Source organism: Sinocyclocheilus rhinocerous, unplaced genomic scaffold, assembly GCF_001515625.1.
Source record: "Sinocyclocheilus rhinocerous isolate Xijiao unplaced genomic scaffold, SAMN03320098_v1.1 scaffold3112, whole genome shotgun sequence".
Lineage (NCBI taxonomy): Eukaryota > Metazoa > Chordata > Actinopteri > Cypriniformes > Cyprinidae > Sinocyclocheilus > Sinocyclocheilus rhinocerous.
In genome coordinates, this window is record NW_015666205.1 from 34,851 (window position 1) to 59,590 (window position 24,740).

General features: G+C 37.7%; 1 protein-coding gene across 1 annotated transcript in view; it reads left to right on the plus strand.

Annotated features, from left to right (window-relative positions):
• LOC107732182 (uncharacterized) overlaps window positions 1-24,740 on the plus strand; it is a 54,874-nt gene that overhangs the window by 12,768 nt on the left and 17,366 nt on the right. Inside the window, exons 3-17 of the mRNA XM_016543458.1 lie at window positions 488-648; window positions 1,346-1,461; window positions 3,293-3,349; window positions 3,888-3,901; window positions 4,130-4,276; window positions 4,365-4,465; window positions 4,725-4,833; window positions 8,561-8,652; window positions 8,773-8,870; window positions 11,992-12,128; window positions 13,199-13,252; window positions 14,735-14,812; window positions 14,921-15,025; window positions 19,958-20,102; window positions 21,821-21,879. Coding sequence (XP_016398944.1) covers window positions 488-648; window positions 1,346-1,461; window positions 3,293-3,349; window positions 3,888-3,901; window positions 4,130-4,276; window positions 4,365-4,465; window positions 4,725-4,833; window positions 8,561-8,652; window positions 8,773-8,870; window positions 11,992-12,128; window positions 13,199-13,252; window positions 14,735-14,812; window positions 14,921-15,025; window positions 19,958-20,102; window positions 21,821-21,879 — 1,473 coding nt within the window. The remainder of the gene's footprint in view (window positions 1-487; window positions 649-1,345; window positions 1,462-3,292; window positions 3,350-3,887; window positions 3,902-4,129; window positions 4,277-4,364; window positions 4,466-4,724; window positions 4,834-8,560; window positions 8,653-8,772; window positions 8,871-11,991; window positions 12,129-13,198; window positions 13,253-14,734; window positions 14,813-14,920; window positions 15,026-19,957; window positions 20,103-21,820; window positions 21,880-24,740) is intronic.

Sequence of the window (24,740 nt, forward strand, 5' to 3'; positions counted from 1 at the left end):
GTCAGGACCTGAGTTTAACGTCTCATCCAAAGGATGGTGCTTGTTGACAGTATAGTGTCCCCGTCACTACACTGGGGCGTTAGGACCCACACAGACCACAGGGTGAGCACCCCCTGCTGGCCTCACTAACACCTCTTCCAACAGCAACCTAGTTTTCCCAGTAGGTCTCCCGTCCAGGTACTGACCAGCTCAACCCTGCTTAGCTTCAGTGGGCAACCAGTCTTGGGCTGCAGGGTGATATGGCTGTGCATATTTAACACGTATATGTGGCATTTAACACAAATACTGTGTTAAAATTCCCTTGCTCTGTTAAACATCACTTGGGAAATATCTGAAAACGAACTGAAATTTCATAGGGGGGCTAATAATTTTGTCTTCAACTGTATGTATAAGATGTGTGATATGAATGGACAAAACATTCTTAGTTCAGACTGGCTAGAACAATAAAAAATTTTATAAATAATATTTGCTCTTTTGTGTCTTGTAGATCTTCAATGACCCTATTTATGGTCACATTGAGCTGCACCCTCTGCTGGTGCAAATGATTGACACTCCTCAGTTTCAGAGACTCCGTCACCTCAAACAACTGGGAACAAAATATCTTATTTACCCTGGTGCCACTCACACTCGCTTCGCACACTCAATCGGGTAATTCTTGATCTCACAGGTTTGATTTGATCTGACATCTAAAGGTTTTAAATAAAGCAATACATGACCTGAAATTATGTTATTTCATCTCATTATATCTTTTGGTTTTTCTCAAAGAAAAAAAAGAATCACTGAATTTTACTTGTAAATGTAAATTTTACTCCTTAGTTATTCAATTTATTGTGAAGCAATTTTAAGGATAATTGTAATATAAAAATAGCTAAAAAAGAGAGGGGAAAAAAACACAGGATATATGTATCACTTGCTAAATTTATATCAGATCATACTGAAGCTTTCTTAGTGTTTATTCAGTAATTATAGTACGTGACTTGTGCTGATTAGGTAATTAAGTAATGCAAGCTTAAGAACTAATTAATGAAGCCTTTCTGAACATTGCCTTTTGTATGAACTGATATTTAGCCAATCAGAGCCCAGATCAGGGCTGACAACCCTTTGTCAAATGTGGAAATGTTCGGGATGTGTCATATCAAGAGAAGGAAATGTGTGCATATGATGATTTGCCTGCATTGTGCAAGACTGTTGATTTTCTGAACACTTCAGTGCTTTTCACACACATGTAACTAAAACTGGCTGTCCATGTAATTGGTCATTTGATATGGTAAACACTTGCCTAGACGATAAAGGATAGAGATTTTTTCCTTGAAATAAATGGATATTCTTTGTTTGTGTGTGTTAGTGTGGCGTATTTAGCAGAATGTCTTGTCAAGACTCTGCATGAGAATCAACCAGAGCTCAACATTACCAAACAGGATTCCCTGTGTGTCCAAATTGCTGCCCTGTGTTATGACTTGGGTGAGTAGCATGAACATTTGTCGTTGAATTCTACAGAAGGTTAGCATTTTTTTTAAATAAACAAAACAAACAGCCAACCTTAATATAATACAAAAAAAAAAAAAAGTTAAATTGTCAAATCAAATCTACACTGACTACCAAACCAAAAATATGGAGGGTGTCACCTACTCGCCTACTCCTAACCTAGTGTATTCATACTGACATGGTTTATAGCAACACAAAAACAAAGATGATAACAAATGTTCAAAAGTCTTAATAAACATCTCCGGCAATCGGAACACAGGTTAACATCCACAACACATAGATGAGGCAGGACAAACTGAAGAGAAACAGAGACAACTTAAATACTGGTCATAACGAGGTGAACACAGCTGTACTAAATGACTAATCAATTAACAACCATGACAAACTAAGGCTGGCTGCACACTAGAGGATTTTAAGGCCGATTTTAAGCCTGATTTACACCCTCAAACAAACGGGGGCTGTGGCCCAATTCAAGGCTTGTCACAAGCGTCCAAGAAATCCTCTATTGTGTGGTGTCATTATGATTATTTATCTGCTCCAGATCAAGACGGAGCGTCCCCGAACTCAAATAATAAATATTAAGCATGTTTGATATTTACGACTCTTGATCGGGCTGCCTCTGACGTGATACCTGCGATAGCCAATGAGAGCGAGCAAGCGTCACTTACCGGATGTTGCGTGCTTCTACATCTGAAACTTGGCAGCCACAAACATGCCACGAAAGCAGAATACATCACCCATATTCTTTTTTATACTTTGTTTTTCACTGTGAAACAGAACGCGCGCCTGGAGAGCCAGCTGACAACGTTGATTGTCCTCTATTTGTTTTTCTTCTCTAGTCACGTTTGATCTCGCGAGTGTCCGTGAGATCTCGTGTCACTGTGAAATCGTCCCTACTATCGACAAGTGTGTGGTCTCGTGGTCTGGTCGAATCGTCTAGTGTGTGCGTTCAGAGGATTATAAGGCTAAAAATCGGTTGAACTGTCTTCATGTCTGTGGTCTCCCATGGTTTTAAAATCGTTTAAGATTTGAAAATCGTCTAGTGTGTGGCCAGCCTAAGGGAAAGTCCATGTGATGAGAGTGCAGGTGTGACACGACACTTCCTAAGGATTTACCATTCCTAAGGGATTCTTGCCTATCCCTTTTCTTCCATCCAAACATAATGAAAATAATTCCAATAACTCAACAATGAACAGGAATACAGAAGGTAAAATAATGTTATTTCCCAAGTAACACACTGACAAAAGCCTCATTACTCAAAATAAAGACAAAAAGAACACAATCAATTCGCTTTGTAACAAACTGACTAAGACCGTAGCTACGATCAAAATCACAGAGCATGTCAAAAATGAACAGGAGACTAAATGAGGCATTTATGTGATAATGTTTCATATTTTAAAAATCTCCTGGGCTACCTGGTCACAAATCACCAGACATTAGCACGCTGGACCCACCCCTCTCAGATAATTGATAACAGAAGGAACCAATCAGAATGTCACTTGCTAAAGTGAAAGTATAGAGACTAGTAGAAAAACAGCAAAAAGAGGAAAGCAGTACAAAGAACACCAAAAAATACTCACAGTTAGTTACTCAACAAGTCTGCTCACAATTGTATAACCACTGATATAACACTTATTTTAAGTGTTTATAGTAAACTGTAAATGTTTTTTTTTTTTTTCTCTTTCCTTTGATTTGCTGTCTAATCATTGTTATTAGAGATTTTTTTTCTCGGTTGACACAAATGAAAATTCAGATTTCGTCAGCTGTCAAATATGGTAAATTCATGTTACATTTTCGGTCCTTTCAGGTCATGGTCCGTTTTCTCATTTGTTTGATGGCATTTTCATCCCTGATGTCCGGCCTGGTAACTGTCTGAGTTTTCTCAGTTCATTCATTTTAATGTTTTTACTGAGCTGTGCATATTAGTAAGTAATGGGGTGTATTAAAATGTGATATGACATTTAACGTAATATTAAAATGTGACAATATTTCTCGTTGAGGTGAAAAGCTCTCTCCCGAAATCAGCACAATTGCAAATGTGGTCATTAAAAAACATACATTAATAGCTATTTATTATCACTATGCAATGTTAAATCAAAATATTTCTTTCTAAAGCTGCTTACTGTAATGTTTATTCAGTGCTTTGCTCATCTAATTAGAATTTCATTTTCATTTCTGAAATGATGGCCACGCCCCTATCTGTGCAGTACAGAAAACAGTGCACAAGTCTTCTTGTGCTTGAATGGTTTAAAGTCATATTAAAATGCACGGCTATCTTCTCTGCTACACACATCCTTGTGTAAGTGTTCTTTAGCTTGGTATAAAAAAAATATCATCAATCTGTGAATTGATGATTATAAAACATGCGTGACATAATGTCTAAATCTCTTTTCATTTCTCAGATAACAAATGGCAGGTAAGCATCATTAATTCTCTTATAAATATATAATTGTATTTTCCAATACACGTATATTTCAAAATCAGTGAGCTACATAATATATAGAACCAAATATTTAGCAATAGATAACTATATGTTTTCATTTGGATTTTGCCTTTTAAAAGTCAATATAAACTTATAATTCGAAAAACTACAACCTTGTTTAGTATGACTGTGAACATTCACTGTACTGTTGATCTTCTGAAGCACGAGGAGGCATCTGTTCAGATGTTTCACTGCATGAGAAAGAAGAATGGACTGGATGAAGTGATGAAAGACTATGGACTGAATCTAGAAGAAGACATTGTCTTCATTGAGGAATTAATGCAGGGACGCAAATCTTTAGATAGTAAGGTAAATAACTGTTGAATGTGATTTTTCTTCCAGTCTTTATCAGGATACATTGTTCAAGTTGATTTTTTTTTTCCATCTTGACTTGCAGTGGACAGCGAAGGGAAGACCTGAAAACAAATCCTTCCTGTATGAGATTGTGGCAAATAAACTGAATGGCATTGATGTGGACAAATGGGACTATTTGTCTCGGTAAGTAGTATTTTAAAAGTATGTTAGAATTGTTTTCTTATTCTCTGGGACTTACAATCATTGACAGTTTCAATAGTCAAAATGTCATTTCATTTGGTACAGTGAAAAGTCCTGTGACCAATTTTGGGTTCTGCCTCTGAAATAATCAAGAATCACAAACTTTGCTAAATTAGATTTTACAGTTGAAAATAAACTAATAATGTGGCTCATGTATTGCTTCATCACGTATTGCATTAGTTTAAATGCTCTTTTTGTACAGAGACTGTCATTATCTTGGAATCCCAAGCGGGTTTGATCACCAGCGTCTGCTGAAATCTGCTCGGGTCTGTAAGGTGGATGGGAGGAATCACATCTGCTTCAGAGACAAGGTAATGTGTGGACTATGTGTGTATGATTGTGTTTTGGTTCTGTTTGAGTCTTTGCACCAAAAGACTGCATATATTCTTCGCTTAAGTGTATAATGCTGCCCCTAGTAAACTTGGCTACATTTCATATATTATAAATATCAATGTATGTTATAAATATGTAAGTATGTTGCAAGGAGCTCATGAAACATGCCAGAAGAAATAGGCTGGTCCATTCACAGCAGTTTATTCAATTCAAAAATCACAGAAAAGCATAATTTAAAAGTTCCAAAAATCAAACAGACAGTCCATTCTGGCAGACAATGCAAATCAAAAGACAATAAGGCAATAAATAACTGCAAGAAGGCAAATCTGAAATAAATTAACTGGGCTATTTATATACCAATGGGCACAGTAGGAGAGAACACTTTTAACTCATTTTAATTTTCAGACTCATTTAATAATCTTAACAAGGACCCCTAATAATTATTTCTTCCAGTCACGTTCGATGTTACGTAGGTACTGAGGTCAGGGGTGTCCTTTGGGAGCCCCAGTCACCTCTGAGTAGTACAAAACAGGCCAGTGAACACTGGCAAGTGGATTTTGCATGCCTAGCCACTCTCCCATACATGTGGATATATAACATGGTGGCATGCATCCACTCATTTAGGTTTTTGCTGTGTTTTGCTGTCGGAGAACACAGATAAGTGCTATAATTCCCCAGATATCAACATATTGTCGGCCCACATCCGGCCCACTTCTGGCACATGTGGAATGATGATCTGGCCACATGTAGCGTGGAATGATGGCACTTGTGCGGACCACTCCTGTTTGCCAGACATGGGCCAAAAGCAAGCCATAGCAATGCCACATGTCAGCCAAGAGCAGAGAAATAAACCACACTGGATCATTATATGAGCCACACAATCTTCATATATTAAATATGGAGTCATCTCAGCCTTAATAAGCCCATTAACAAGCAGAATCACTGTCTGATTAGTAATGAGTGAAGCTGGTAATGCTGTTTGTGGAGTTGTGTAATCCTCCTCTGCTGAGATATTCAGAGATTTAATGTCTTTTATCTTCAGCTGAATTAATCTAAGGCTGTGGCTGCAGTCAGTCGTAGATCTTGAGTTTCTGTTTGTCTCTTTTTTTCTGTTCTCTTCTTTCCTTCAGTGATTTTGCTTGTTAACAAGCTTAGACAAGCTGAGAGGACTCTATAAATAATATATGAAGATTTTGTGACTCAGATAAGGTCCAGTGTGGTTTATTTCTTTGCTCTTGGCTGATATGTGGCATTGCTATGGCCTGCTTTTGGTCCAGATCTGGCAAACAGGAGCAGTCAGCCCAAAAGTGCCATCATTCCACGCTGCATGTGGGCCAGATCATCATTCCACATGTGCCAGATGTGGGCCGGATCTGGACCGACACTATGTTGCTATCTGGGGACCCTCTTGAAATGGCTCTGTTTCTTCTTCTTCTTCTCTGAAATAAATCCCATTTTTGAGAGCCTAAACATGCTTGAAAACTCAGGAAACTTTGCACATGCATCAGAACTGTTGAATATTTACATCTGATATGGGTTTCAGAATTATGTGTGGCAAAATGGCTCGATAGTGCCACCTACAACATTTATGTGAAGCACCCCTCCTGCTACATTTCATGTACGTGTACGAAGTTTGGTACACACATGTCCCAGTACCTACAAAAAAGTCTCTTGAAGTGAAGCCTTAATCAACAGGCAAAGAAGTTAGCCATTTTAAATTTCCTCTGCAATTTTCTGTGCAGTTTTTGCCAATTTCAGGCATACTTCAACAAACTCCTTTACAGTTTAATCGGATCATCTTCCAGTTTGCTGAGTGTAATCTAAAGGCCTTTGCAATGCTAATTTTCAAAGATCTTGAGTTTTTGTTGAAGGGCGTGGCAGCCTCATAAACTTCAATGTTTCGCCATGAAAGAGGAAGTTGCTGTAAATCAGGCAGCCAATGTCAGATCTTCCCCAAACTTCACACGTTTGATAAGAGTCTTGTCCTGAAGAAATATCCATGCTCATATACAGTTATAGTCAAAGCGCCACTTGCTGGCAACATGAAGTGACATGTTTAACACTGTATTGGACACCAAGCAACAGTGTCAGCACGTGTTAGGCTAGCAAAATGCTAGAAACCTGTTAAAGCTTGTTAGCAACACTTAGCAAAGTGTAACACATGCTATTAATGCAATGAAACAGGAAGTTTCTGTAACTCAGGTATGCAGTCATAGCGCCACCTGCTGGCAACAGTAAGTGGCATGTTTAAGATTGTGATGCACTAGCAACCAGAGGTGGGACTTTCAAGTCACAAGCAAGTCTTCAAGTCATATCCCAAGTCCTCAAAGAGTTAAAGTTAATGAGATAATTAAGTGACTAATTAAATGATGATTGTGCATTAGTGATAAACAGCTGCTGTTAACAATCAACATCATTGAAGAAAAGAGAAACACAAGAACTACATCTGACTTCAGCCACAGCCTTGGATGAAAAAACAAACAAAAAAAACTAACACACAATGCCACCATAATTGTGGTCAAGGTTTGCTTTAGTTGGGCTCTTGACCCTTTTACTAATTCAAAGTAATTTTCTTCTAAGCGATTGCAATGTTGTTTCACAACAAACATTTGTGCATTTGCTGAATCAAACCTTGACGTAACAGATGAGCTTAGACTTTCTGCCTATAACTCATGATGAATGAACATCTCTTTGGTTTATTGACTGACATTCAGATATTACTGAACTGTGCAAAAAAAAAAAGTCCCACTAAACAAATGCCACCGTAGTGCTTCAATATTGAAAAAAAAAGAAAACTGTATTAGTTCAGACTTTTAGACATGAACACTTATTTAAGATTCATATGCTGGTTCTTGATGTCTGTGTGTGTCTAAACAGTACTGGAGATCAAATTTTTATATGCATTACGAAGATTTAAAATTCATTCATATTAACTAGTAGAGTTGTACTGTAGTTTCACAGGGTTGACTATGCAAAACCTAAAGATATAACATTTTTTGATTGTAATTAAGTCAGCTCATGATAACTATCTCATCATATAAAATCAGCTAATAGCTGCTCACCGCATAGCACTGATCTCACTGCATCACAACACCTCCTGCATTGCTATAAATTACAAACACTGATCTCCATGATGGTGACATCATTTTAACCAATAAAACATCAGCATCTGATCCTCTGTAATTCTCAATAACAGCAGGTGTTCATCACTAATGCACAATCATCATTTAATTAGTCACTTAATTATCTCATTAACTTTAACTCTTTGAGGACTTGGGATATGACTTGAAGACTTGCTTGTGACTTGAAAGTCCCACCTCTGCTAGCAACATACTAAAATACGACAGCTTGTGCTAAACATGTTAAAACATGTTAGAAACTCTTAGCTAAGTGTTAATGCATGCTATAATTGCCGTGAAATATGTAGTTGTTGTAACTAAACTGCTATGCTATGACTTATAGTCATCGGAAGCAATCGGAAGTGTGGCAAATATAAATGACTTTGACATATATTTACCTACTTAAATGCAAAAGTCACGGGGTGGTGGTGGTACAGGTACGAGTGCCCTACCATCACTGCTTGCAGCGTTAATGTTGTTATTTTATTTTTATTATTATTTTTAAACGCACTATTCTGTGATTAATATTTTATGTTTCTGTGTTTCATTCTCTGCTCTAGTCCATGACTCTCTGTTTCTCTCACAGGTGGCAGATATTGTTTATGGCATGTTTCACACCAGATACACTCTTCATCGTCAGGCCCTTCAGCACAAGATCGGCTACATCATTGACGTCAAGTAGGTTTTGTGTTAAAGAGTACATTTATTTATATTGGTCATTCTTCTACATGCATTATGAAATGTCCCCTATTTTTACTAAATTGTACATGCGTACGTGTGTTTCTCTTTGTACATTAGGATTAAGGATGCTCTGGTACTAGCTGATGGCAAGCTGAGTCCAGATTGCAAGATCTCAGATGCCATAGATGACATGCTAGAGTACACCAAACTCACAGGTCAGAGAAAGCATGGGTACAAATTAAGAGAAATGTTTCTGTAGAAACACACCAAGCAAAGAATTGACGAAAGAAGAAAACATACAAATGTTGGTAAATATGTACACCCAAATATCAAAAGAGTCTGTTAGTACTGATGGTTTGGTTTTGTTCTCAGCAAAACTCTTCTCCCTTCCAGCAACAGTAACAGAACAGATCCAGCAGACTAAGACATACATATAAAATGGACATTGACATTTTTTTAATTTCAGTAATTCAAATCAAGACACAGTAACACGTGAATATACTAGATTGGAATTCCCTAGGTACAGAATACTAGAGGTCGAGAGTTTGACTGATGGTGCAAATGGTGGAAATATTAACTAGTTGTTTATTAGAATGCCTATTATTAACATATTGGCTGTTTATTAGTACTTATAAAGCACATATTCTGCATGACCATGTTCTGCATCCCTAATCCTGCCACTGTAAAAAATTATCGTGATTTTAACAGTAAAAGACTGTAGAAATGCCACAGTAAAAACCTGTTAAATGATTTACAATAAGTTTCCTTACAATATACGGTGAATAACCGTAATAGATCTAACCTTTGTTTTCGAGAAAGTAGCCTCAGAGTCATCACTGATATCGATTAGTGTCTAATTACGTGGGTCGATTAAAAATTTTTTTTTGTTTATGGTAATACCATGACTCTACAAGATATGTTGACAAACTATTGTGGAGAAATTTAAAAACATTTTATGCACAAAACCTTTACAGCTACAGCACCGTTTAGACACACACAGACATCAAGAATCAGCACATGAATCTCAACAATGGTGACTATTATTAATAAAAACATAACAAAATCATGCCACAATGCATGCTGGGTGCCAGTACAAAACTCCCAGCATGCATTGCAGCATGACAAAAAAATGTGATTGTCACCAATCTTGAGATTCATGTGCTGACTGTTGATGTCTTTGTGTGTTTACATGCTGCCATAGTTTAAAACTTTTATTTTTGCATATTGTGTTTAGGAATGTTTCACAGTGACTGCGGTAGTATCAGTGGCGCAACTCAAGAGTATTAGTTATGTTACACACTTAATAAGATATTAAACATTAGGTGAGATCAGTGAATCTGACTAGTTCATGATGGTCTTGACATCACAAACACCAGTTTTATTTGATCATATATTATTTTGGCTTTTCTTACTATAAAAACTGTGTTACATAAACATCTAATTTAAGCAACCAAAGAAAAACTATTTTTAAAAAGTCAAGGTTCAAGAGCCCAACTAAAGCAAACACTGATATTATGGTGACTTCAAATGAAAGTACAACACCTAAAATCTCAATAAGAGCTTTTGTACACATATGACAGAAATAATATCACACTGGTTAGTAATAAGAAGCTGGTGATGCTGTTTGTGGAGCTGTTTAATACTCCTCTGCTGAGATCTTGATCAATTTAATGTATTTTATTTTCAGTTGATTTCATCTTTGGCTCTGGCTGTAAGTTGTGTTTCTCTGCTCTTGTTTCTCTTTCCTTCAGTGATTCTGCTTGTTAACAGGTGTTCATCACTAATGCTCAATCCTCATTTAATTAGTCACTTAATTATCTCATTAACTTCATCACCGCTTCAGTGTCACTTCAACACTCTGTAGTGTGGACACATATAAGTGCTCTTTAAAACTGAGGATTTTGCTGTGGGATTAAAGGGGTTAAATGTGTGAGATGAAGAAAAACACTGTGAAATGTATTTTTAACATAAATATACTGTTAATTTAATTTATTGAAGCAAACTGTAAAAAACAGCAGATTACTGGCAACCACAGCTGCTGGTATTTCACCGTAAAATCAAGAAAAGAAAACAGCAAAATATTGTAAAACCTAACAGTCAACTTCCTGTTGTGTTTTGTGGGTCACCATTGTGCTGGAGAGCAGAGCCGGTGTTTAAGTAAAGGACGGACAGAGAAACACTGATGTTATGCTGCTTGTTGCTTTATTTAAAGGCAGTAACCGTGTAGTTACTGATGCAGTGTGAATCTCTTCAATAGTTTCAATCACACATGAATGTGTGCTGCTGTTATCTGCAATAGATTTTAGTTGAATTTATGCTTTTAATGACTTTGCATAAATCAGTAGGTTTTTCTTCATGGATTTAAGCAAAATAGTTCTTAAGACCAATATACTTGTGTTACTTGAGCATTATAAATGTTAGTTTAAAAACAAATGCCAATTGGCCAAATTAAGTGCAGTCGGTTTCTGCAAATAAAATGAGATAACTCAAAGGTTTGCATGTTAACATTGTATCAGTTAATGAAATACAGTTTTTCACTGTAAATTTAAACAGTGAAAAACTGTATTTCATTAACTGATACTGCCAATTGGCCAAATTAAGTGCAGTCGGTTTCTGCAAATAAAATGAGTTAACTCAAAGGATTGTATATTAACATCGTATCAGTTAATGAAATACAGTTTTTCACTGTAAATTGAAACAGTTCTGTAAAACCTAAAATGTTGCTACCGTATTTTTCACGGTAAAGTTCTGGCAACCACAGCTGCCGGTATTTTACCGTAAATTTAACAGATTTTTTTTACAGTGTGCCCAATACCTAAACTTAACAACTACCTTACTAACTATTAATAAGCAGTAAATTAGGAGTTTACTGAAACAGAAGTCATAGTTAATGGTTTGTTAATAGCGAGAATTGGAGCTTAAAATAAAGTGTGACTGAAGTTTCATATCTGTGTAATAGAAAGACAGATGAAAGGAGGATTTAAATAACAGCGCCCTGATAAGAGTCTGACATTCTGGATCAGCTTCATTCACATGACCTGTCATAATACACTGTCAGGGAAAAATAAATGGTTCAAAGTGTGCAGTACCCTTTCAAAAGGTATTAAAATGTAGACTTTAGGGGTCAATAAGCCACAGATGATACTACACCAATGACAGCTTTTGTACCTTTTTTTCTGATAGTGTATGATACTTGATATTGTGCTGTTTTGTATTAATGAATGACAGGTTAATTTTTGACATCATATCAAGTTGGGTATAGATAAAACGTACACTCTTTATACGCTGAAAATTAAAATTCTATGTACCATTTCCATTTCCCCTGTCTTTCAACAGATCACATCTTTGATACGATTCTTAACCAGTCAGACTCTGAGGAGCTGAAAAAAGCCAGAGATATTTTAAAGGACATTGTCAACAGACGTCTGCCGAAATTTGTTGGAGAGGCTCGACTGAATGAAGAAATATTAGAGGTAATTTTGTGTTTGTTAAACTGTGAAATATAGCACATTTATTTTATGTTTAATGTCAACATGTATCTATCAAAACATGGCCTTTAAATCTTTAAACAAATGTACACAAAGCACACATATGTATGCCCCAATTTAGCGTCTGCTAAATGAATAAATGCAAATGTAAATGTGTGTATACACACACATATGTTAATTTAAGCATGCAAAATTGATGCAAAAAAATAATATATATATATATTCATCTTAAAGAGGCTAATAGACACAAGAAGTGCTCGTATTACCAAGTTTCAAGCATTGTTGAAATAAGTACAAGCTAGACAGGGAAAGATTAAAGAAAAGAGAAAACAAAATTGTATTTTTATTATTTATTTATTCTTTTATTTATATTTATTATTATTTACTTTATTATTTATTTCACACACATATGTTAATTTGATCAGATCCGGCCGCATCATATTTATGTTTAAGAAACAAACAGCGTCTCCACGACATGGCGGTGGCGGCAACAACAATAATACAGCGAGCATAAAAGTAACACCTTCTTTCTTTGCGTGAACATTTGGGCGGCGTTATGCAAATCTTCCCACATCGTGACGTAGACATGTGGGGCCATGTTTAAACGAGGCGTTTTAGGAGGGCGTGGACAAGTCTTAACTTTTATAAAGAATATCTCTTTGGATTTGAGACTTTAGTCTTTGCAACTTTACAGATCTTCTTTATGCACCAAGAGCTTGTAACACTCCAAAGAGAAAGGAAAACTTGAAATCGCATCATATGACCCCTTAATTGAGTTGTTCAAATGAATACAATTATAAATATGATAAGTCATGCCACCATTGCTGGCAGCATCAGACTAACTGCATCAATAAGCAATTAAACTATACTTCTGATTTTAGGCAAAATGGCTGAGAAGTCAAATACAGTCACTAGTAATATAATTGAAAGATTTATCACTGTCGACTTATAGGTGTCACCGTGGCCAAACTGATGTTTGTCTATTTCATCTTTTAGTTTCATTTATTGACATATTTGCATGTATGGTTGACTAATTATTCTTCTAAATCCTTTAGGAAAAAATGACCAAATTTAAAGACCAGCCTAAAGCATCCATGATCAAAGTGCAGGTACTTATTCCCATCTCACTTAACACTTTTTTAAAATGTATTGTACAGGATTGTTGTGATTGTGAATTTCACAAGAAAACAGATTTAGAAGCCTCTTGAAATAAACGTTTTCATGCGAAAAGTAATTATTGGTGTCTATTATCTATTGTTATTATAAAAACAAATTGCTTTCAACTTTGCACTTATTTGCTTGTCGGAGATATACTTTAACTAAGCAACATGAAAGAAAGTAAACTGTAACGGCTCCTGAACGTTTTCTATTGATCAGAGAGAAAAAAAAAGACATTCTTCGACTGATGCTTTAATGTTTAATGTCTTCTTTCAAAGGACATCATAAATATGGACACCATGAAAAAAACTGAAAAGAACTAAAAATGACATTTAGATACATAATATGAGTGAGCTTTCTGTCCATGATGTACAGTATCTCACAGAAGTGAGTACACCCCTCACATTTTTGTAAATATTTTATTATATCTTTTCATGTGACAACACTGAAGAAATGACACTTTGCTACAATGTAAAGTAGTGAGTGTACAGCTTGTATAACAGTGTAAATTTGCTGTCCCCTCAAAATAACTCAACACACAGCCATTAATGTCTAAACCGCTAGCCACAAAAGTGAGTACATCCCTAAGTGACATTTTCACTTAGGGCTGTACTCACTTTGAGGGGACAGCAAATTTACACTGTTATATAAGCTGTACACTCACTACTTTACATTGTAGCAAAGTGTCATTTCTTCAGTGTTGTCACATGAAAAGACATAATAAAATATTTACAAAAATGTGAGGGGTGTACTCACTTCTGTGAGATACTGTAGCTTAACCAGGCCTATAGCCTACTAAACTGATATCAATACGCAGTACAGTTAACTCCTAAATTAACAAACAAAAAATAAACAAACATATTGTGTGTGCCTTCCAATCAGAAATTCAGGAGACATTAGGAGACATTTTTCGATCAGATATTCTTTCCAGACACTTCTTAATTTGTGTGCATCTCCTCTTGGTTCTGGTATTCACAGAGCTAGCCAGCTCACATGACATGTTCAGACTACCACCACTCATTTGCTTACCTGTAGATGTTACTATTATCAAAATTATGCAACTCAAATGTACAATTCTGAATGAATATTCATAATATTACACACTACATTTATAATATTACATAGCATTTATAAGAAACAAAATACCTTTCCGTAAAGTAACTGAAATATTGACAAAATATCCATTTATCTGTGACAGCTACATAAACAAAAAAAAGTTTTATGTTTCATATTGCTATGCATCTTTTTATGTGATGTTCACACACAAATGTTCACTCACAAACTATCAGTTTTTTACAGATTTATATTTTGTTAGATTTGTAACACACTGCATGGCATACTACTAAAGATTAAAAAAAAAAAAAAAAGTAAATATATTTTGTCTGTATTATTTTTCATTTAGTGAAGTATATTTGATTCCTCCAAACCTTTAGAAAAAACTGAAGAACCACTGGGAGAAAATTATCAACAATTCCAACCAGTCTCTGAATGCTGAGGACTTTGACATTTATGTATGTAGCCTATGTTTGTTTATTTGTTTATATAAGACAATCAATTTTTCTGTCTCTTCATTTTTGTAGTTTATCTTTCTCTTCCATCTGAAATTTCCTCTCATTCAGGTTCTTGACATGGGATTTGGTGAAGTGGGTAATGAGCCCATTGGTAATGTTCATTTCTACAGCAAGAATGACTTAAAGACAGCATTCAAGTTGGAGAAGTATCAGGTATGAAATCTAAATCTTATCACAAATATTTACAGAAATATCATGATTATGTGATTGAATCCTGATCTCCTAACTGGCATGACTATGAATCTCTATAATATCTGTTTAATTTAGTCACTACTAAATATAGTCACTATATATGCAAATAAAAATCTTAATCTTAAAGGGGTCATCGGATGCTACATGCACTTTTACAAGTAGTTTGAACTGAAATGTGTGTTGGCAGTGTGTGTACACAACCACCCTATAATGATAAAAATCCACCCAGTGTTTTTATTTTATCTACTCAAATCTTTACCCCTTTCTCAAATCGAGCCGATCTCAGATGCCTGTCTGTGTGACGTCACAAAAACAGGCCCCTCCCACGATAGTTTGATTGACAGTAGCGTTTCAGCACAGACTGGACTGGCGTCTTACCTTAGACCCGCCCTGAGTGAGCTGTCATCAGTCCGCCATTGTTACACTGCAGGAGTAGATGTAGACAAGAATGACTCCTTGGAGGTGATTGAGGTGTTCTGTTGTTGGATGTAATAATGAACATAGCAGTCATCATTTACTCACGACATCTGAGCCGCTGAAGATGCAGTGTATTAAGTTTGTTTCTGAAGGGAATGCTCCCCCGATCTGCCTAAATGCGTCTATGTTCACACGCAAATCATTCGTGATCCAGTCTCACCTACAGAAGAAGTGAGTATAAGGTTTTTTAATGAATCTTTGCAAATCGCCTTTCCTAATAATGTGCTAATTAGCAAGTTTCACGATGAATGCGGCTAAAGTAAACGGTCTCTCTGAGAGCAGCTCGGAAGAGAGGGGCGGGGTCAGCAGAGCTCATTAACATTTAAAGGAAAATGCTACAAAACGGCTTGCTCTGAAAAGAGCTGTTTTTGACAGGGTAAAAAGGTGTTTTTTACACTACCATTGAGGAAATTATAACCAAACTATGTTACAGACTTTTCATTAAGAACCTAAAGAATCATATCAACTTGTGGAAAATAGGCATCCGATGACCCCTTTAAAGGTGCACTAAGCGATTTTTGAAAAAACACTTTTGACCACAGTGTCGGACCATGTCCCAAAACACACTTGTAGCCAATCAGCAGTAAGAGGGCGTGTCTTGAAGAGAGCGCTTAATTTGAGTGCACAGGACAGATATTATCAGATCGACTATAGATAGAGAGTGATGGCAGATAAAAAAAGAGGAAAATATCAGAGAAACAAAACATTAAAAAGAAGGGTTACGATCAGGCAAGAGGTAGGACACGTGCAAATATCGGAGCAGCTTTCCAGCGCTGGAGAGAACTCAAGGAGTGGGAAGGGCTCGAATCGGACGCCGAGGTTGCGTTGTTTCTTCTTGATTGGTAAGTTAACGTTGATTTTGCTTCGTTTCACACAACTTATCTGTGATGGCTTTTTTTTTTATATGCTTGTGTGTCATCTTCACTTGTTTGCGCGATCCTATAGATAGAGAGTGATGGCAGATAAAAAAAGAGGAAAATATCAGAGAAACAAAACATTAAAAAGAAGGGTTACGATCAGGCAAGAGGTAGGACACGTGCAAATATCGGAGCAGCTTTCCAGCGCTGGAGAGAACTCAAGGAGTGGGAAGGGCTCGAATCGGACGCCGAGGTTGCGTTGTTTCTTCTTGATTGGTAAGTTAACGTTGATTTTGCTTCGTTTCACACAACTTATCTGTGATGGCTTTTTTTTTTATATGCTTGTGTGTCATCTTCACTTGTTTCCGCGATCGTCATTATGCCAGGGTTGTGTACGTATGTGTGGGGCAGAGATATCAAAATAAGGGCGAGGTCCTATTGGCGTGTTTGTTTTGGTGCTTTCAAATATCAACATTGTTTGGCAAAAATCGCTTAGTGCACCTTTAATCAAGATGGCGCCGAGTATGGCTGCCGTGTTGCGAGCTCCAACCCAAACGGGCAGCTTTTTGTTTGTTTTGTATGTAATTTGGATGTTTCTTGTTCTGGATGTTGTCTGCCTAATTGTTTACAACAGACAAACACTTCTGGATATCGGTTCTACAGTTACTCACCGCAAACTGGACTTTAAATTCCTCAACACCAACCCGTTGTTTACAAACAACACTGCGTAGCCCTTTGTTTGGGCCGCCTGACCGCGACATTGAAAACGGAGCCAGAGGAGAGGAAAGAGAGCCAGCGTCCTCGTCAGATTAAGACGTTGCACAGATCGACCACCGCTACCAAGTATCCTACTGGCTAATGTCCAGTTCCCTGGACAATAAACTCTGTGAACTGAGAGCGTGGATTTCTTTCCAGCATGAGATCAGGGACTGCTCTATTATTTGCCTCACAGAAACCTGGATGTCTCGAGAGGTACCAGACTTTGCCATCGAGCCCACGGGATTCTCCGTGCATCGCGCGGATAGAATACCGGATCTCTCAGGGAAAAGCAAAGGAGGAGGTGTATGCTTCATGATCAACAACTCATGGTGCGATCGGAGGAATGTACATCCTATACAATCTCTTTGTTCTCCTGACCTGGAATACCTCACGCTTCTGTGCCGGCCGGTTTGGTTACCGAGGGAATTCACAGCGGTCATCATTACAGCTGTTTACATCCCCCCTCAGGCCGACACAGATGCAGCACTCAAGGAACTGTATGGGCAGTTATGCAAACAGGAGACCATGCACCCTGACGCTGCGTTTATTTTAACCGGGGATTTCAACAAAGCCGATCTTAGGAGGATTGCACCAAAATTATTCCAGCACATATCATGCAACACACGTGGAGATCGGATTCTGGACCACTGTTACTCCCCCTTCCAGAATGCCTACAAGTCTCTCCCCCAGCCACCTCTAGTCAAATTAGATCACTCTTCCGTTCTGCTCCTGCCTGCTTACAGGCAGAAGTTGAAACGGGAAACACCTGCCCTCAGGATGATTCAGCTTTGGTCAGACCAATCGAATTCTATGTTACGGGACTGTTTTGATTACGTCGACTGGGATATGTTCCGGGCTGCATCCGATGGCGACATTGATGTTTACACAGACACGTGCTTCATAAGGAAGTGCATAGAAGACATTGTACCGACCAAAACAATCAAAACCTACCCGAATCAGAAACTGTGGATTAACGCTGATGTTCGCGCGGCTCTCAACGCTCAAACCTCCACCTTTAACTCCGGTAATGCGGATGATTATAAGCAAGCCAGCTATGTCCTCCGCAAAACCAACAAGACCGCAAAACGCCAATACAAACATAAAATTGCTTTGAGAAGCATTACCAGCATCATTCGACCCACTGCAGTTCGCCAACCGCAATAACCGCTCCGCTGATGATGCAATTGCCTTCATCCTGCACACTGCCCTTTCCCATCTTGAGGAACACATATGTGCGAATGTTGTTTGTTGACTACAGCTCAGCGTTTAATACCATAGTGCTCTCTAAGCTTGTGGTGAAACTCCAGGCTCTGGGTCTGAACAGTTCTCTGTGCAGCTGGATCCTGGACTTCCTGACAGGCAGACGGCAGGTGGTCAGAGTTGGCAGCAACATCTCCACCCCACTGACCCTCAACACTGGAGCCCCTCAGGGCTGTGTTCTCAGTCCTCTCCTGTACTCCGTGTACACGCATGACTGTGTAGCCATGCACAGCTCCAACGTCATCATCAAATTTGCGGATGGCGCAATGGTGGTAGGTCTGATCACCGACAATGATGAATCAGCCTACAGAGAAGAGGTGCGCACCCTGACTAACTGGTGCCACAACAACAACCTCTCTCTGAACATCAATAAGACCAAGGAGCTGGTGGTGGATTTCAGGAGACGGACCAGTGAGCATTCCTCCATCACCATCGACGGGACTCCAGTGGAGCGGGTCAGCAGCTTCAAGTTCCTCGGCATTCACATCACAGAGGACCTCACCTGGACTTCTCACACACAGTCAGGAGTGAGGAAGGCCCACCAGCATCTCTTCTTCCTCAGGCAACTGAAGAAATTTGGTCTGAGCTCAAAAATCCTCAGACAGTTCTACAGTTGCACTGTGGAGAGCATCCTGACTGGCTGCATCACCGCCTGGTACAGGAACTGCACCACTCTCAACCGGAAAGCCCTGCAGAGAATAGTTCAGATGGCCCAGCACATCGTCGGAGGTGAGCTTCCCTCCCTCCATGACATCTACAACCAGAGATGTGCGAGAAAAGCACAGAAGATCATCAGAGACTCCTTGAACTCTTCTCGCTACTACCATCAGGCAGACGGTACTGCAGCATCAGGACCCGAACCAGCAGAACGCGAGACAGCTTCTTCTCGCAGGCCATCAGACTGCTGAACTCCAGATATCAAAACGATAATCACCCACCTACCCCTACCCCTCACACTGGATACCATCTACACACCAGCCACACTGACTCTGACAGCACTGTAGCATGCCTTGCACTGCATAGCATAGAACACATGCAGCTCCATCTTCTCTTCTGCACTAACTACTGCACTGAACTTCACAGTAAAACACTACAGTATATATCACTGTAAGTCATATTTAAAAGCTATACATACATTTATGTCTCTTGAGTATACTGTATACTATGTGTATATTATGGAAATGTGTATATTGTGTACAATTGTCTATTGTATATTGTGTAAAATGTGTATATTGTTATTTATGTATATTGTTAATTTGTCATATCTTGTTGCTTGTACTGCCATGGCACAGAGTCTTGTACCTAAGAATTTCACCATCAGTATACTTGTGTACACGATGTGTGACAATAAAGAGATTTTATTTTATTTGAAATGAATAAATGTTATCCTTACTGGAATGAATGGTTTTGAGCAAAGGCTATTTAGATTGCTGTAGTTTGTAGTGCACATACCTAAATTCATCTCTGTGCAAGTAAAGCATATTCCTGGTCAGAGAAAAGCTTGGTTAAAAGCTTGGTTTGGTTTCTCTTGGTCTTGCAGGTATCCAGTCTCAAGCCAAAAAGGTTTCATGAATATCTCGTGAGGGTGTACTACAATAAAACTGATGTCAGTTATCAGAAGGTCCAGCAGAAAGCAGAGGAGAGCTTCCATGAGTGGTGCAAGAAAAATGAGTTCATTGATTCAGGTAACTGCATTTCTATGCATTTGTAGTAAAGCATCATCTGTGTTGTCTTTGTGCCTGCCTCTTTACTTTTCTACCTTTTTATGTATTTTCATATATAGCAGATGCTTTTAACCATCCTCAAAATCAGTTCAAACACAAATCTAGCAACTTAGCTCAAAAGGGAAATGTATATAAATAATTGCAATTAATTATAATTATTTACCTCAGCTGCCAGAATTAACTGTAGCAGATTTAGTAGTTTGACCAAGCCTTGTTTGACCTAGTTTGAAGTTTGATGGTGTTGGAATAGCGATCACGTTTTACTGGGTTTGAAGTGTGACTACAACTTCAAAGATTTATTCTGAGTTGGTGGTGATTGGGAGAGTTCTCTTCCGGGTGAAAAATTAAGACATGACTGTAGTCATTGCCTGTAGCAACCAGAATACAAAGAAGAAGAGGAGAAGACGAAGAGTGCGTGGTCATGGACTAGTGAGGTCTTTTAACTTCTATGGAGGTCAAACCTCCAGGGGTTCATTGGTAATTTTTGCGGGAAAGTTTATGACCCTTTGTCTTCAAACGTGGTATTTTTTTAATATGTAACTGGATTAGGTGTTGATGCAAAAACTATTAAAGATTTTTATATAATACTTTTATGTTGCATAATATACACTATCATTTAGATAATCAAACTACGAAATTGTAGATACCAAAAATTGTATATGCGAGGTTACACTAACCAGTGGTTTTATCATGCATAAAACAGTATACAGTACAAAAGACAATATACAAAAAACAGTTATAATACACACAATATACTGGGGATATGCATGTTGAGTCATAGAAAGGATTTTCTTTGAATTAATGGGAAGCAGTCATTTTCTGTGGGCAATGTGTTTGTTTCAAAGTTAATTACTGGTGACTTGCAATAGGATGAAGGTTTTGGAGGAAAAGACTCTTGAAGCTGGTATCCTCTTCCATACAGGGTGCATTGCGAGCTCCGAAGTAAGCTTGTCAAAGTCTGTGGTAGTAAGCATGGGGAGTTTCATGCCGGCCCTGTTTGGTGGCTAGGGCAGCGTTTAGTCTGTGTCCAGACTCTGGGTCTGAGAATTCTTTTATGATTTGTTTGTTTGGCTTGTTTAACCTGCTGGTAGTCCGATTGGAATTGTCCTGGCTGCGGAGCAAGGCAAATTTGAATTCGGTTGAGGTCTTCGAGTTTCAGTCAGTGTGATGTTGCAGGGAATGATCAACGCTCTCTTCCATCCTCAATACCATGACCGAGGTGTCCTTGGGGGCACCGAACCCCCAACTGCTCCCTGGGCGCCGCAGCAAAAATGGCTGCCCACTGCGCCAGGTGTGTTTTCACTACTTACTGCTGTGTGTGTGCACTTGGATCACTTTCACTTTTAAAACAGCCCCACAATCTGAAAAGGCTGAAGAGGAACAGAACAAAAAACAGACATGCACTAACATAAATTAGAAGGTTGTTTAAAGTACTCAAACTACTACATTTTACTATAGTAAACTTGTCGTGGAACACATTACTTGTTATGGGAATTTATTTTGGCATGTTGGCAACTATGGCATGTTGTAGATATTTTTAACACATGCTGTAGTAAAATATATTGTGTTCAAGTCCCAAAACAACCATAAGGTCAGTGTTTGTTAAAATAGATATACTGAAACACAATAACATATTTCTTACACCAAAGTACCTGTTTTTTTGTTTGTTTTTTTCACAGGAAAAGCAGAGGAGACTGTCAGAGAGCGATCACAAAACTACCAACCTTCCTTAGGCAAGGTAAAAAAAGTCACTTAAATTCAAAAAAGAAAAAGGTTAATCTTAACGTGAAATATTAAGTAGGCTTCGGGTGTTAAACTCAGAATGTGTTGATAGACTTCTCAACTCACCTGGATGATGGGACTGCAGCTGTTGTGCATCAGAATGTTCAGCAATGAGACCGATCTAGGTATCACTTTATAATAACGTTCAGTTGCAAGTCATTTATAAGTGATTAGTTAATGATGAACTAATCATTTACAAAACATTTATAAGTCATTAATAAGTGATATGCTAACAATTTGTGTATGTTTTGTTAATTCATTTACAAGTCATTTACAAGTAGTCAGTTAATGATGAACTAATCATTTACAAAACATGACTATTCGTTCATAAATGATTAATAAGTGATATGTTAATATTTTTATCTATGTTTTGTAGATTAAGTTAGAAATAATTTACAAGTGATTAGATGAGTAACTAATCATTTACAAAATGTTCACAAATGATTATTAAGTAATATGCTAACGATTTACAAATCTGTCGTAAGTTATCTTAAAAAATAACATGAAATAATTAAACAGATCCTTAGTAAATAGTTAATACACTGAAACAAATGATAATTTTTTTTAAGGTAAGTGGTTGCAAACAATTAATTTTAGCTACATTTAAATAAAAAAAATGTTGAAAGTTAGTCAACTAAATATATTTATTTAAATGTAGCTAAAATAAATTGATTGCAACCACTTAAAAAAATTTAGTAAATTCAATTAATCGTTTTTTCAGTATAGCTACTAGTTAATATATTATTAATCACTTATAAATCATTGAAATGTCAACATTGTACTATTGTCTCAATAAACATTTGTTAATCATAAACAAATGATGATTAAACCATTTGTAAATGATCAGTATATAATTTATGTATGTTTCGTTAAAGTTGTAAGCTGGTCTGATAAAAAGCCCAAAAATGCAATTATGCCAAAACAATTTAAAAAAAAATAATAATAAATTGTTTGCTGTCAAGTGAATAAACATGTGTAAATGACTGACAGTCGGGATTCCAGGGGGTTGTGTTAAACCCTTTCTCAACATTGTACTATTGTCTCAATAAACATTTGTTAATCATAAACAAATGATGATTAAACCATTTGTAAATGATCAGTATATAATTTATGTATGTTTCGTTAAAGTTGTAAGCTGGTCTGATAAAAAGCCCAAAAATGCAATTATGCCAAAACAATTTAAAAAAAAATAATAATAAATTGTTTGCTGTCAAGTGAATAAACATGTGTAAATGACTGACAGTCAGGGGATTCCAGTGGGTTGTCTTAAACCCTTTCTCTCATCAGAACAGACTTGTGTTCTGTGTGGAGTGTGTGGGATGTAGTCATAATGTGAACCAGTTTAACCCTCCACTCAAGTGCACAGCTTTAAAATACTCCATGTGTGTCAGAGAAGACATCTGTCTACACCCTCACCAGTCAGCCCTTACAATGCAGTACACACTACAAAGTATTCAAAACCTGTTGTGTAAACGCATGAATAAATCATTTACAAAGCTTTCTGCATCCCCTAATCTAAAGTGTAAACTACTTTTGAACTAGTTTTTAACCTGTACAGAGTTTCCATGAACGTCTATATCGGACGCGCAGAACACGTCAAAAAAAGACGTCATAAAAACTTTAATTCTGGCTCCTCAGTGGACGTCCAACGTGTGCAAAGACGTCCAGTGGACTTAACTTTGCCCAGTGGGTGGGGGGTTGCCTGGCAAACTGAATCATGTAGCTAAGTCGAACTGTCCGAGCCAGCGGGACTGGTAGTGCAAGCCACACCCCCAAACTCCGTACGAGTGGCACCAAAGGGACAGTCGACATACCCGTGGTGGTGCAGCGGTGGGGAATCCTGCTGAATGGCCCAGAAGGCATTGCATTCTGGATCAAAGCAGCAGAACTCTCTGTGTCCCTGGAGGGACTGGTTAGAGATGTATTAAAAAATGTATTTAGTTACCACTTGTAGTACACTTGAACCCACTAGTGTATGAAAGATGGGTTCTAGTGTACTACAAGTGGTAACTAAATACTTTTTTTTTTTTAAATACAGAGATGGTATGTTAAAAGCACATTTTAGTTCATTTTCATGGTGTCCCAAAATAGCACGTTTGAGCACACTTAAATGATCTTAAGATTTTCTTAAGTACAAAAAAAATAATTTTTAGTATGTTAAGTACAAAATTATTGCATGAACATAGAGCACTTTAAAGAGGCCGTGAACTGAGAAACCAAAATTCCCTTGATCTTTTGACATATAAGAGGTCATTGTACTATAAAAACAGAAACCAAACGATAAAGATGCTCTGAAGACAACAAGACGCTGTGCGGTGCCAAGCTGTGGGAAAAAAAACAGTGTTTGTAAGAACAGTCAGTAAGAACTTGGTCCTTTGTTCACTTCATTTTATTTTGAATTCGTTTACAAACAAGGTACAATTCAACGCAGGATTTTCAGAAAGATTGAAACTAAAAGACAATGCCGTGCAGACTAAGGCCGCGTGTCCACCAAAGCGTTTTTTCCCAAGGCTGGCATATTTTTTCAATTGTTCTCAATGGGAGCGCCGGGTTTTTTAAAATGCCAGGAGCGTGCCGAGTGCTGAGCGTCTTTTTTGTGCTGAGCGCTGAGAGTTCGGGCGTTTTTTCCTCGGTGCCGAGAGTTGAAGAATGTTCAACTTTGGGTAAAACGCTGCGCTCATCACTGTCACTTTCTAGTCAGCTAACCAATCACAGTGGAGGAGGGGCGGGACTACTGACTTTACTGCGGCTGAACAACAATGGAGAAGTTAATATTGCTTGGCAAAAAATGCTTTGGTGGACACGCGGCCTAACTGT